The sequence below is a fragment of the Melozone crissalis genome, unplaced genomic scaffold (assembly GCF_028551555.1).
Source record: "Melozone crissalis strain CALT ecotype California unplaced genomic scaffold, PUWL_Pcris_2 ptg000034l_1, whole genome shotgun sequence".
NCBI classification, from domain to species: Eukaryota; Metazoa; Chordata; class Aves; order Passeriformes; family Passerellidae; genus Melozone; species Melozone crissalis.
Window position 1 is genome coordinate 25,100,269 of NW_026535812.1, and position 15,428 is coordinate 25,115,696.

The 15,428-nt window shown below is 56.1% G+C and overlaps 1 protein-coding gene across 1 annotated transcript in view; it reads right to left on the bottom strand.

The window, feature by feature from the left end:
• Positions 1-15,428, bottom strand: part of KCNAB1 (potassium voltage-gated channel subfamily A regulatory beta subunit 1) — a 43,493-nt gene that overhangs the window by 19,780 nt on the left and 8,285 nt on the right. The window contains exon 2 of the mRNA XM_054282930.1: positions 3,978-4,021. Within this exon, the coding sequence (XP_054138905.1) occupies positions 3,978-4,021 (44 nt within the window). The remainder of the gene's footprint in view (positions 1-3,977; positions 4,022-15,428) is intronic.

The following is a 15,428-nucleotide window of genomic DNA, read 5'->3' on the forward strand; positions in this document are numbered from 1 at the left end:
CGATTCCAGCTCTGGCTCCCACTGCAGCCCAGCAGGGCGTGGTGCCACAGCAGAGCCCACCTGAGCAGTGTCACAGCACCAGTGTCACCTGTGTCACCTGTGCAGGGGCAGGGCTGAGCCCCCACAGCCCCTGCTGCTGCTGGCAGGGATGGTGCCCGTGCCAAACCTCACCCCAGAGCCAGCACCAAGGGCACAGCAGCACCTGCCTGTCCCCTCTGGGCTCACCAAATGCCATTTCTGCAGCCAGCTGCCACCTCCTGTCCATGGATTGGGGACTGGGGACTGCACCTGTCCCTCTGGGCTCACCAAACACCATTTCTGCAGCCAGCTGCCACCTCCTGTCCATGGATTGGGGACTGGGGACTGCACCTGTCCCTCTGGGCTCACCAAACACCATTTCTGCAGCCAGCTGCCACCTCCTGTCCATGGACTGGGGACTGGGAACTGCACCTGTCCCCTCTGGGCTCACCAAATGCCATTTCTGCAGCCAGGTGCCACCTCCTGTCCATGGACTGGGGACTGGGAACTGCACCTGTCCCCTCTGGGATCACCAAATGCCATTTCTGCAGCCAGGTGCCACCTCCTGTCCATGGATTGGGGACTGGGATGGCAGCTTCGCCCTGCTCCTTTCCCTGCTCATCACCTCTCTGCAGGTCAAGGTTTTCTCAAAAGCTGCAGGAGCCCACAGGCAGGGTCTGAGCTGCACAGGTGAAAAATGTGATCTGCCTTTCCCTAGAATCAGAAGAACATTTTGGATCCAGCACCCAGCAAAGCCTGGCAGCAGCCCAGGGCCAGCCTGGCAGGTCCCTGAAAGGCTCACCTGGAACAAACTGATCCAGGCAGGAGGGGAAGGCTCAGCCCAAACTGATCCAGGCACGAGGGGAAGGCTCAGCCCAAACTCACCCAAGCAAGAGGGCAAAGCTGAGCCCAGGCAGGAGCAGAACCCAGCTCTGGGATGCTCCCAGAGAAGCTCAGCCTGGCTGAGCAGTCCCAGCTCCATGGGAGCTCAGTGCCCCAGGAATGATGCTCGGCTCTGCTCTCAGGGGCTCAGGGCCCTCCCTGACAGCCCTGTGTAGCCATGATCTTTTCTGAAAAATCCTTTCCTTAGCATTTTTCCTCCTGAGAAGCTCAGAGGCCTCAGGAACAACATGTAAACAATGGTTATCTGCTGCTGTGGAATGCAACAGGTGCATCTGGGATTGGGCTCATGTGGTTGTTTCTAATTAATGGCCAATCACAGTCAGCTGGCTCAGACTCTCTGTCTGAGCCACGAGCTTTTGTTATCATTCTTTTTTTTTCTATTCTTAGCCAGCCTTCTGATGAAACCTTTTCTTCTATTCTTTTAGTATAGTTTTAATGTAACATATATCATAAAATAATAAATCAGCCTTGTGAAACATGGAGTGAGATCCTCGTCTCTCCCCTCAGACCCCTGAGAACAGGTCACAGCCCTGCCAGCAGAGCAGCTCGTTCCCCGAGCCAGGAGGAGCAGGGTGCCACCAGAGGGTCCCTGCTGCCCGCCCTGCCCACCTCGGATCTCTGCCCCCCTTCCCCTTCTCCTCCCGCAGGATGAAGCACTCTCCCACCTCGCTGAGATTTTGCAAGGCTTTTGAGGAAGACTGCTGAGCCTTCGGAAACTTCAGTGAGCCCTAAATTAGATTTTCATGCTGCAGAGAACACAGGGAAACACATTTATCTTTTGGGGAGCTGCAAGAGAGAAGGCATTTAGGAAAGTCAGATAAAGCAGAGCTGGGAGCAGACACCTGGGGGATGTGCAGAGGGACAAGGGGGAGGGTTTTAACTGAAAGAGAGATTTGGATGGGATATTGGGGTGAAATCCTTCCCTGGGAGGGTGGGCAGGCCCTGGCACAGCTGGGGCTGCCCCTGCATCCCTGGCAGTGCCCAAGGCCAGGCTGGAGCACCTGGGACAGTGGGAGGTGTCCCTGCCGTGGCAGGGAGAGACCAGGGTGAGCTTTAAGGTCCCTCCAACCCAACCCAAGCACCCAAAAGAAAAGGTGCTGTGCAGCAGGAGGAACACCTGCCCACCCCAGGGAACGTGCATTTCTGCATTCTGGGGTTCAGGCTCCCAGCTCCCCTTCTCTCCCTGCACACAGGGCTCAGGGCTCCCTGTGCTGGAGAGGAGGGAGCCCCCAGCCCCTGCACAGCTGCACTCACAAAGGCTCAGTATATTTAGATGCTGCTGCAGTTCCACTTGAAATCAAAGAAAAGCTCTGCAAAATTGGTTTTTTTCTTTTCTTTTTTTTTTCTTTTCCTGCTGCTGCTTCCTTCCCGTGGCTTTCTCCTCCACCACAGCAGCAGCACTTGGGGAAGCTGTGAGGCTGATAAATGAAACTGATAAATAAAGCCTCTGCACAGAGCAAACGAGTCCTTCCCAAGGCTGGGGCTATTTTAACCAGAAGAGCTCTTGGCAGAACGGGCCCTGCTTCTCCCACTGGTGCTACAGGGTGACTTTGACACTTCCCTCCAGTTTGAACCCAGATCCCAAAGGGCTGAGAGCTGCCCTGGGAGGGTCCCTGGCAGGGATGATCAGGCAGAGCCCCCAAGGCAGCAGCACCCCTCACCCTGGCAATGCTCACCCGGGCAGGTGACCCCTGGAATTTATCCCGAATTGTGCTCACCAAGCTCCTGGTTTCCAACAAACAGCCCCAAAGCCTTATTTTTCTGTCTGAACAGCCCGAGCAGAATAATCACAGAATCATGGAATGGGGTTTGGTTTTTTTTTAAGTTTTTAAGAACCTTAAAGCTCATCCCATTCCACCCCTCTGCTGGGCAGGGACACTGCCCAGTAGACCAGGTTGCTCTGACCTAATAATAATAACAACAACACAATTGTTAAATAATAATATTGTTATTATAACTGGACTCCTCAAAGAAAATTCCAGTAAGTAGCAAGCCAAATTGCACCCAGGATGGAAATTTCCTGATGACTAAAGCCAAGCAATGCCATAGGTTGTGAGTCTACAGACAGCAGTGTTTCCCTCAAGTGTTTCACAGGTTTAAAGCCTGCTGCAGACTCCTTGGATCTGTGGGTACATCAATTGATTTAAATACTCTGAGTAAGTGTAGAATGAACCTTGCCATCTTAGATTAGTAATTAGCTTAGATTCATAATTAAGCGCCTGTTGTGCTTATAGCAAATCCTATTGAGTCACTTTATAAATGTTAAATTAGTCAACTGATTAAGCCCTGCTATTGTGGTGCTGATGGAGCATTGCTGAACCCCCCAGACCTGAGGCACTGCTCAGTCTGAGGCTGAGCCTGGCCCTGGGGCTGCTCTCAACCCCAGGGCTCAGGGCAGGGTCTCCTCCTGTGGCCAGCACCCACTCCAACCACTGCACACTGATTTTAACCTGATTTCCCTCCACATGCTCTGCCTATGTAGCAACAAACCAAAATGTGCCATCAAACGCCACAATTTGATAAATTCACACTCAGCCGCTGGCACTGCGGGAGGAGCTCACAGCACAGCTCACCCTCCTCCTCCTGCTCCCTGCAGGGCTGGGTGTCCATCCCACAGCTCAGTCTGTGTCCAGGGGCTGCACTCCAGAGCATTGCTCTGGGTAAAGGCAGCAGGAGCTGAGCAGAGCCCCTCCCCAGGAAACAGCACACAAGGTAAAGCCTTGGTGTGGAATGGGGGGCTTTGGAGCCAGGGGAAAACTGGGCACACAGAGAATGGGATGGGATGGGATCCATGGCATGGGATGGGATGGGATGGGACCGAGCTTTGCCCCAGCCCAGGCCCCTGATCCTTGGGGCTCCCGGGGACACTCCATGGGATGGGATCCAGCTCTGCCCCAGCCCATGCTGGCCCTGGCCCTCAGGCTCCTGGGGATACTCCCTGGGATCCCTGCAGGCTGCTCCTCCCCAGGACAGGGCACACCAGAGGGTTTTCCAGCACAAACCCTCCCACAGCTCCCCAGAGGGCTGGGCTGGGCACAGAGGCCGGAGGTACTCACCCAACCCCAGGCACGACACTCTCAGCCCGGACTTGCCAAGGTTTCTGGAAGGAAAAGAAAATAATTAGAGACTGCAGTTCAGCCCTTGAGGGACACACAGCATAACCCCAGGGGGAGCCAGCAGCTGGAGGGGACCAGCCACAGCTTTTGCCCAAATGCTGGGTTTTCATCCAAAAGGGGCAGAGCTCCCATGGTGGGCACCCAGCTGGGGAGGGGTGGATGTGCTGCCATGCTCCTCCTCTTCCCTGAGTGCTCAGGGCTGGCAATAAACCCAAACACCTCCCGCCCTTGGACAGCACACCCAGGCTCTCACCTGCGCTCCAGCCCATCCCCTTTCCCACACTGGCTTTCCTGGCTGTTTCAGGTTTTCACTCCTACAGCACTATTTCCGTGAGGAGCATCCAGGGGGGACAGGATGCCAGACCCTGGGCCAGGACTGCCCACGCTCCCACCCCTCAGGACCCCTTAATGCATTGCTGCACCCAAAATTGAGAGCCGCGAATGGGGATTTCGGCTGCTGGGAGACACAGGAACCTGACCTGCAGGTCTGTTTGCAAAGCTGCAGCTGCATCTCCAGCCCCACGAGCCCCCAGGCTCACAGCACAGCTAGGGCAGGCACTGACCTCTTTTTTGTCTGTGTGTTCTATTTTTTCTTCTTTATTCCTTTTCTAGTTTTCCTTCCTTTTTTCCTCTTTTTTTCTTTTTTTCCCCCCATCATTTGAGTGCAAACACAGCTGGAGCCTGCCCAGCAGCAGCACAAATCCTCCCCATCCTGACTGGAACCCTTAGGAGGTTGAAAGGCAAAGCCCCAGAGCTGCACTGAGGGCAGGAATTCCAGACCCATGGGATGGGGATTTCTGCATTACTTCTAACGCAGCCCACCCACCCCAAAACACCCTTTGGAGCCAAGTGCTGCTGCTCATTCCCTCACAGCTTCCAATTATTTTGCAGGTTTTATAGGTTTTTAATCCTATTTCTCACCAACCTGATATTTGCTGTTCAAAGTCTATGGGCACAGCTCAGCCATGAGCTCCTCTCTCCACATAAATATAAATACACATCTACACATGCACCCTTTATATATATTTGCACACATATATATATATTTTATTACCCCCTTTGCACATATGCCCTTTATCTCTATGCATATACATATCCTTTATGGGAAACCTTTTATGGAAATGCCCACAAATACCCTTTAAATCTATGTATCCATGGGCACACCCTTTATACACAACCCTTTTATGTCTACACACAGAGATATTCTCAGTATCTATGTGCAAATATAGATCCTCTCCATACATCCTTTTATATATCCCTATATTGTAAGTGTATTGGGATGGACACACAGCATGAGTGCATCTCTGGGGTGTTTCCCTGCATTTATAGCATTCACCACCCCAGCAGTGGGATCTCAGCCCAGACCCCAGTGGTGGCCCTGTCCTTCCCCACAGCTCCCTGTGCCACCACTGCAGGGCTGCTCCCTCCCCACTCCAGGCAGCTTTTGGGGTAAAACACACCAGGTTTGCTCCAGGGGGCAACACCCAGCTCTGAGGAGCCTGCTCAGCCAACAAATCCAGGCAGAAATGCTGTGTTTGGCTTTCCAGAGCTCTGCCATTTGCTCAGCACACACCTGACCTGGATATTTGGGAAATTGATGCTGGAAATGCCAAATCCCTGCAGGGCCTGATCGCTCTGCAAAGGGAGTGGGAGGCGCTGGGCAGGGGGATTGCTGAGCCCATGGGGCAGCCTGGAGACACCCCCAGGTGTGCAGAGAGGCCCCACTGGTGGGAACTGGTCACGCTGGGGGGAACTGGCCCCAGCACAGCCCTGGTGCTGCGTTAGAGCTCACCGAGCCCAGCCCTGCTTCCTCCTGCAGGGCAGGAATTTGTCATTCAAGCCCTGCTTCTCCTCTGCCTCCCAAACCAAACAAACCCACACAAACCCACCGAGCAAACACTCACATATATCTCCATTTACGCCCGTTCTGCAGCAGGCAGGAGGGTGCAGATGGAGATGGAGCAGACAGACAGACACACAGACAGACAGACACGTGCCTGAAGCTGCACAGTTGCCAAGTACAATCAATGGGCTGTCTCCAAGTAACGGGGCAGTAAAAGCTCTTTGTGCTTGCATTGCACTAATTCTGGGCTCGGGGACAATGAGGCAGCTCCGTGCCTGCAGCTGAACTGGCAGCAGCCCCACAGCTCCCCGAGGTGCTGTGCTGGGAGCAGGGCTGGGAATGGGGATGGGAACAAATCCCAGCCCATCAGGAGCATCTGCTGTGGCTGTGCACAGCTGAGCATCCTCCTGGGAAACTCTGGGTGCTGTGCCAGCCAGCTCAGGGTGCTCACCTGGAGCTGCTGGGCTCGAGGGGCTCCAGGAGAGCTGGAGAAGGGGAATGGCTTCCACTGCCAGGGGGTCCATGGGATATTGGGAAGGAATTCCTCTCTGTGAGAGAGCAGCTATTAGAGAGGACAAAGCAGGAGCCTCTGCTCTCTGAGGATCAGCTTGCCTGGCCAAAGCAGCTGATTGAAAGTCAGCTCTGATCCATCCTCTCCTGCTTTCCATTAGCACAGCCATCGTGCCCCCTGTGCTTTGTGATGGCTCTGCTGCCACACATCACCGCCCAGCACACAGAGAACACAATGGGGTTTATCTGTGCTGGGCCCAGCCCTGCGGCCACCCTGGTTCCCTGCACACAGCTCCCACCTCCCAGTCTGGATCTGCCTCCTTTTCCTTGCCTTAACCCCAAACCTGCACCACAAGCCAGGCCTGGAGGTGCTCAGCCCCTCAGCTTGGAGTTCTTTTAAAGCCAGAGCCCAAAGCCAAGCAGCATCCCACTGCTGCGTGCCCAAAGCTGGGCTCCAGCTGAGCCAGGCCTGGCCCTGCAGAGGCCTCACAGCGGGATGGGGCAGGGAAAGGGCAGCAAGGCGAGGGTTTGGGGCAGAGCATGGCACAGCCCCTCTTGGTGCCCACAGCTGTACAAAGCTCCTGAGGCCACCAAAGCCTCCAGGGCAGGACAGCTGCACCCACCTCAGCCCACAGAGCCACAGGCACTGGTTTAGTCTGGGGAGAGAAGGGACACCCATGTCCTTCTGCTGTTTGTAGCTCTAAGATGTATTTTAAGCTTCGCTTCAAACCATTCCAGCCTCCTTCTCCAGGGAACAGCTTTGGGACAGGTGAGCGCACTGTCTGTGCTGTGCTGGTGCCTGGCACTGACCAGGGGACAGCCAAGGACGAGGGGACCTCAGCCCCCCGAGAGGCCTGCTCCACAGGCTGGGTTTAACTGAGCCCCTCGCTCTGCAGGCCGGGTTTAACTGAGCCCCATTCCACAGGCCAGGTTTAACTGAGCCTCATTCCACAGGCCAGGTTTAACTGAGCCCCTCGCTCTGCAGGCCGGGTTTAACTGAGCCCCATTCCACAGGCCAGGTTTAACTGAGCCCCTCGCTCTGCAGGCCGGGTTTAACTGGGCCCCATTCCACAGGCCAGGTTTAACTGAGCCCCTCTCTCTGCAGGCCAGGTTTAACTGGGCCCCTCGCTCTGCAGGCCGCGTTTAACTGGGCCCCATTCCACAGGCCAGGTTTAACTGAGCCCCATTCCACAGGCCAGGTTTAACTGGGCCCCCTTTGCAGGCCGGGTCTAACAGGGTACCGCTCCGCAGGCTGGGTTTAGCTGGGCCCCACTCCACAGGCTGGGTCTAGCCACACCTCGCTGTGCTGGCAGCACCCAAGGTGCCATTTCCCTGCCCAGCAGCACCCCAGGGTGCCATTCCCCTGCCCAGCAGCACCCCAAGGGTGCCATTTCCCTGCCCAGCAGCAGCCCAGGGTGCCATTCCCCTGCCCAGCAGCACCCCAAGGGTGCCATTTCCCTGCCCAGCAGCACCCCAGGGTGCCATTCCCCTGCCCAGCAGCACCCCAGGGTGCCATTTCCCTGCCCAGCAGCACCCCAAGGGTGCCATTTCCCTGCCCAGCAGCACCCCAGGGTGCCATTTCCCTGCCCAGCAGCAGCCCGGGCTGGCAGCAGGTCCCCACAGCACAGCCTGGCAAGCAGAGCCAGCTCTGAGTCACAGCAAACACAGCCTGCAGCCTGGCACACGCTGAAAACGCCCCGGGGCACCCAGCAGGGCTGGCATCTCCCTGCATTAGGCTTTTCCTCACCCCGAGGGATCCTGGCAGGCTGGGCAGGAGCCCTGCAGGGAGCTGGGGCAGCATCCCCACAGGGAGCTGTGCCAAGCCCAGCAGAGGCAGGTGCCAGGCAGGGAAAAGGCTGGTGAGGAGCTGTGAGCCCAGCCCAGGGTGGCACCTCCCTGCTGACAGGATCCCCAGGATGGCACAACCACTGGGTCACCCCCCTGCCCGGGACAATGCCAGCCCTGCTGCTCCTTCCTCATCCTCACCCACTCCATGCCCACTGCCTGCTGGGGTTTGCTTTCCCTGGGATGAGCTCCAGGTTTTGCCCCAGCTGTGTAGCCGTGATATTTTCTGAAAAATCCTTTCCTTAGGATTTTTCCTCCTGAGAAGCTGGGAGGCCTCAGGAACAAAATGCAAACAATGGTTATCTGCTGCTGTGGAATGCAACAGGTGCATCTGGGATTGGTCTCATGCGGTTGTTTCTAATTAATGGCCAATCACAGTCAGCTGGCTCGGAGTCTCTGTCCAAGCCACAAACCTTTGTTATTCGTTCTTTCTTGTTCTATTCTTAGCCAGCCTTCTGATGAAACCTTTTCTTCTATTGTTTTATTATAGTTTTAATATATATCATAAAATAATAAATCAGCCTTCTGAAACATGGAGTCAGACCCTCATCTCTTCCCGCATCCTCAGACCCCTGTGAACACCATCACACCTGGCTCCCACAGAAATACAACAGCCCAAACCCACCCCAAGCCCTTCACACAGGGCAGAAATGCTGCTCAGAACAGACACTTTGGCTCTGCTGCAGAGATTATTAAGCCTGAATTAATTGTTCTGTTAAGTGCAGGGAGCTCAGGGGCTGGCACCAGCCTGTGCAGGACACAGAGGCACCATATCCAGCCCTGAGCTGCAAAATCCTCCAACTCCTCAAATCTCAGGGAAAACCCATCATTTTGCTTGTCGGCCACCTAACTGCGAGGAGATGATGGGCAAAACCAAGGAGAATCCTACAGAGATGCACCCAGTTGGGAGTGCTGGGTGAGGAGGCCAAGGAAAGCACCAGGGTCCAACACGCACACCGAAGGCCAAGCTGACCATTTTGGCTTCAGGAGCCATGCGGTTCAACATCAGAAAGTCAAAAGTGGCACAAAGGGAAAGGGAGGACTAACACATCCTGCAGCAGCACAGAGGTATCTGGGATAAAACCTGACAGCAAAAAGACAAGGGGAAATATCACAGGTTTCCAAGAGTCTGTTAACTAAAGTCAACGTTACACGCACAATCCAATCTTCAACCAGGGCCACATTACAAGGAAAAATCCCCTGGGATTGGGTTTCACCCTCCCTTGCTCCTGGGAAGTGGATGCTGCACAGAACCCTGCCTTAAACCAGCAGTGCCCAGCCCAAACCTCCCCCAGCACAGGGCAGCAGTGAGGAGCGAGGGTGACATGGAAAATCCCCAGCCCTCCTTGTGCCTTTCCCTCACGCTTTTCATGGGAGTTTGGAGTTGAATTATTCCCTGGGAAGGACAAGTGCTGAGCGTGCAGGCAGAGCTGAAGGAGAACGAAAGGAATTGTAATTTATATATGTACATAGAGATGTGGGATGAGCCCGGAGCAGGGAGCTCCCAGGGGAGCAGGCACAGGATCCTGGGGAGCAGGAGAACTGCAGAGCAGGGCTGGGGGAGGACGAGGCTCAGCTCTGGCTGACAAATCGAGGCTTTAGGAGAAAAGTCCAGCGTGGTGACATCCGTGTGACCAGCCACTGCTGAGGCCACAGGGACAGCAGAGCCCTGCAGGGCACACGGGCACTGCCAGAGGGGACACGGCCAAGAGGCTCTTCAGCCAAAGGAAAGAGAAAATGCAGGGGTGGAACATCCCTGCAAAGCACCCCGTGCCACAGAAAACAATTGTAATTGTGGGGCTGTAATTAATGCTGGAGCAGGGGAATGGTGAGAGCCCAGCAGTGGCACCGAGTGCTCTGCAATGGCTGAGGGACCCAGGAGAGCACCAGGGGCTGTCCCTGTCCCTTGCAGGGCCACCTCCATCCTCCCAAAGACCGCCCAGCCCCAGGCAAACCCCTCAGCCAGCAGAGGGGAAGGGCAATTCCCCTCCTTGGGGAACCCTCACCACCCATATCCCATTTCCCCTCCTTGGGAAACCTTCACCATCCATCTCCAATTCCCCTCCTTGGGGAACCCTCACCATCCATGTCCCAATTCCCCTCCCTGGGACACCCTCACCATCCATCTCCAATTCCCCTCCTCAGGAAACCCCCCACACCCACCATGCATCAGCCCAGCTCCTGCAGGGCACACGGAGCTGGAGGAGCAGCACAAACCCCACACGGGCACACAACCAACACACACCCCCTTCCCCGGCAGAGATTTATGGCCTGAGACACTTGTGCTGCTTAATTACCTCGTTAACCTACAACATTCCTGCGTCCTTCAGGGACAGAGCAATTACAGCACAGCACATGCCCAGGTGGGGATTTACTTCCCTTCACTGTTTGGAGCAGGGACAGTTTGGGTTTGGCCTCTCCAATTAACACCCCCCAAATCAGCCCAAACCTTCCCTTGCCCTGCAGCATTCCCAGCTGGAAGGGATCAGGATAACGATCCTATCTGCTTGTTTATCTGTGTATCCATCCATCCATCCATCCATCCATCCATCCATTGATTTATCTATCCATTCATCCACCCTTCTATCTATCTATCTATCTATCTATCTATCTATCTATCTATCCATCCATCCATTGATTTATCTATCCATTCATCCACCCTTCTATCTATCTATCTATCATCTATCTATCTATCTATCTATCTATCTATCTATCCATCTATCCATCCATCCATCCATGCATCCAATGATTTATCTATCCATTCATCCACCCTTCTATCTATCTATCTATCTATCTATCTATCTATCTATCCATCCATCCATCCATCCATCCACCCTTCTATCTATTAATCCATCTCCCCATCTCCCATTTATTCACCCATCCATCTATCAGAAATGAGACAGAAGACTTTTTTTCCCCCTATGCAAAACCAGAAGTTTTAAATAAAATCTCTGCAATAACACACACAATGACTAAAACATTTCTGAGTCCACACCCACAGAAGAACCTCCAGGCTTGGGAGAGCTCCACAGAATTCAGATAAAGCTGCTTTTGGCTCCTTCCAAGCCTGGTTTCACTGCCCTGTGTCTGTGCTTGTGCCCACAGCAGCCAAACTCTACCAAAATAAAACCCGAGGGGTTTGATGATCCCAGTGCAGGAACCCGGGGGCAGGTGACCCCCAGGGGACCCCTCACACGCCCCCTCACAGGTGGGGGATACAGCCAAACCGGGGAATCATGGCACAGCTTTCCTGATATAAACTGCACAGAGTTTGTCTTATTGCTACAAAAATATGGAAAAAAAAGAGAAGTAAAAAAGTCACTGCTCCTGACGCTGGTGGTGGGAAAACAACGTTGCTTAGAAACATCCCCATCAGGGCTCCAGAACCGCTCCTTTCTGTGCAGAAAATGAATAAAATATGTAATTTATTCCCTGAAAAAAGAGACTGTTTCAAGAGACACCAAATCCTGATGGAAGCAGGGACCCTCCCCATCTCCCTCTCCTGCTGCAGCTCCTCTGATGTCCCTCACCTGTCACCTGTGGAGTGGGGACAGTGACACCTGGCTTGGCATGACCCCAGCTCCATCCCTGCCTCCTGCAGGGGAAAATAACAGAACCCCAGAGTTCCAGAATGGATTGGGTTGGAGGGACATCAAATCCCCTCCAGTGCCACCCCTGCCAGGCAGGGACACCTCCCGCTGTCCCAGGTGCTCCCAGCCCCATCCAGCCTGCCCTTGGGCACTGCCAGTTTCTCTGGGCAGCCTGTGCCAGAGCTTCCCCTCCCTCTGAGCAAAGAATTTCTCCCCAACATCTAATTTCAATCTCTCCTCTTTTCGTTCAACTGTTCCCCATGTCCCATCGCTGCCTGTGTCTAAAATTGCTCTCACTGTTTTACCCTGCACGTCCTGGAAGATGCTCAGCAGGTGCTGACACCTCGGGTACATCCATTTGTCACCATCCACGGGGCTCAGGCTCGCAGGGAGCCGAGGCTGGGCCCCGCGGAGGTGCTAATTGACGCCGTTAATTAACTTGGGTGCTTTCCTGCTCTCAGCGCCGGGTTCCTCCGCTCCTGCGGCTCCCAAAGCCCTGTGGCTCTCGGGCATCAGCAGCTGTCCCCGGGCCAGGCTCCCGGGCAGGAGCTTGTCTCTGCGTGCCGTGGGCGGCAGGAGAGGTAAATAAAGCTCTCTGTGTCACGTCGGGAACAAAACACTTCCCAAGGCTCACAGCAGCTCGCCTGGACCGCTGCCCGTGCCGGGGGATCACAGCGATGGAGCCGCAGCTCTGGGCTGCTCAGGGATTGTGAACCCTGAGATTTGGGCTGGCCTGGGACTGGAAACCCTGAGCTTTGCCCCGGGATTGCCAACCCCGAGCTCTGGGCTGGCCCGGGATTGCAAATCCCGAGTTTTGCCCCGGGATTGCAAACCCCTCTGCTGCACGGATGAGGGTGATGAGCACCCCGCGACAAAGCACAGCGTTCCCGCTGCTCTGGGGTGCCGCAGAAAGTGCTCACTGCCGGGGAGAAACGGTTCGGCGAGGATGGGGTTAAAGCCGTCAATAATGCACAATAAAAAGGGTGGGGTGCAGCAAACCCTGCTGGGCAGCTTCCCTTGCTCTGGCACAGCCCACCTGCCTGCTTGTGCCTCGGAAATACCCCCTGCTCCTAAACGGAACCTGTTTCACCCCAATACGACCCAAACTGCTCCGTCCATCCATGGAGACAGCCCAACTGAGAGGGGCTCACCTGTGCCCACAGTGCCACCTCATCCCCACAGTGCCACCTGTGCCCACAGTGCCACCTGTGCCCACAGTGCCATCTCCTCCCCACAGTGCCACCTCATCCCCACAGTGCCACCTCATCCCCACAGTGCCACCTGTGCCCACAGTGCCATCTCCTCTCCACAGTGCCACCTCATCCCCACAGTGCCATCTCCTCCCCACAGTGCCATCTCCTCCCCACAGTGCCACCTGTGCCCACAGTGCCACCTGTGCCCACAGTGCCATCTCCTCCCCACAGTGCCACCTCATCCCCACAGTGCCACTTTGATCCCCACAGTGCCACCTCATCCCCACAGTGCCACCTGTGCCCACAGCAGCCCGTGGCCCTGGCACCCTTGTGTGCCCAGAGCAAGGCACCACATCCAGCCCAGGTTCCCTGTGTGGACAGAGGTGAGGACAGCTCCAGGCCACAGAGCTGCAGCACAGACACAGAACCAGAATCACAGAATGCCCTGAGCTGCAAGGGACCCGCAGGGATCACCCAGTCCTGCCCTGCCCAGCACAGCCACCCCAGCAATCCCAGCTGTGCATCCCTGGGAGCATTGCCCTGGCTTGATGAAGTTTGGGTATTCATGCAAAACATCAAATGTCAGGGATTTTTTACCTCATTCCCACTGATGAGCAGCACAGATAAACACAGAGCTGCAGCAGCTGGACCAGCGTAGGTGGCCCAGGTTGTGCAAGCCGAAAACACAGATTTCTGGATTTCTGCTCTTGCCTGAGCACGTGCATCCTTCACTTTGCTCTGGCATTCAATCTGACACCTGCACTGTGTGACTGCGCTCGTGTTTGCTGCTCTGCACGCTGCTGTGCGATCTCCTACCTGTTACAGGAATGAGAGGAGTTGGGTGTGGGTCACGTGCAGCAGTGCAGTGCAGGGAGGGAGCTCCTGGAGCAGCGCTGCCTTCCTGCTGGCAGGGCAGCATCACACCACCCCACAATGGTCTGGGCCAGGAGGGACCCCAAAGATTACCCCACACCACCCTGCCATGGCAGGGACCCCTTCCAGTGTCCCAGGCTGCTCCCAGCCCTGTCCAGCCTGGCCTGGGACACTGCCAGCCTGTGCCCAGTGCCAGGTGTCCCTCTGGGCATCCTCCTTAGCGTGCAGGCCCTGCTGCGGGCAGGACAGGGATGCTCAGGGCTGGGTCACTGGTACAAACCAGGGAACTGCTCCTCGTGCAATAACTGCAGGGCCGTGCTGGTGGGCTGGGGAGGCGCTGGGGGCGGCAGGAGGAGGCTGCTGGGCAGTGGGCACCCAGCCCAGGCGTGGATGGCACAGGGGATGAGCAGTGCCTGAAGGGCACCCAGCCCCCGTTCCCTGCTCCCTCCCCACCTCCCAGCTCCCCTCCACGCTCGCAGGGCCACGGGCTGCGTGGGTGGGCGCCTCAGCTGCAATTCCCCAGCGCTCTCCTGGGCTCAGCGCTCGCAGGAGTTGCAGATGACGCATTAGATGTAGATAAGGCAGAGGAGATGGCCCCGAGCCCACCCGGGGCTGGGCACAGCTGCCCAGGGACCCCCAGAGTTGTGGGGTCACTGGGAGTGCCAGGGTGGGGGTTTCATGGGAACAGCTCCTGCCCAGGGCCTGTCCCAGCCCATCCCAGGACACCCCAGCCCATCCCAGTGCATCCCAGCCCATCCCAGCCCATCCCAGCCCATCCCAGCACATCCCAGGGGATCCCAGCACATCCCAGCCCATCCCAGCCCATCCCAGCTCAGCCCACGGCGCTGCCCCCGCCTGTTTCATCACCGGCCACCCCGGCTGCGAGGGAATAAAACCCTCTTTGTCATTCTGCAGCGAGGCTTTTAAAGTGCAGGATTTCAGATGGCTGAGGGGATTACGTGATCCGTGCAAAAACCCCTGATGGAATCGAGTTACTGCCAGAAATGAGGGGAGCAGGGGGAGCTCCATCCCATCCCATCCCATCCCATCCCATCCCATCCCATCCCATCCCATCCTATCCCATCCCATCCATCTGTGCGAGGGGTGATCGCTGTCCCTGCTGTCCCCGCTGTCCCCAGTGTCCCCTGGGGTCCCCAGCCCTGCTGGGGATGGACACAGAGCCCTGGCACACGCCCTGCCCTGCCCTGCCCTGCCCACTGACCAAATCCCAATTTTTGGGAATCAGTGTCCGAGCCATGCCTGTGTGCAGAGGGCACGGCCACCAAACCCACCAGGCTGGAAGCAGAAATGCCACCTGCCCTGCTGTCCGTGCCACCTCACAGCCAAAAAGGCAAACTAGAACCAGGAAAAGCCTCTCAGGGGTTGCCTTCTCCATCCTTGGGAAGCATCAGTCACCCAGCTGAAGTGGGTGATCAGCTGGAAATGAGAATCAGGAACTTTCTCCCCAGGCAATAGGGGGGGATCCTGACACAATCCCGGCGCTGGGGAAGGATCTGAGCAGCCCCAGGGTAACTCT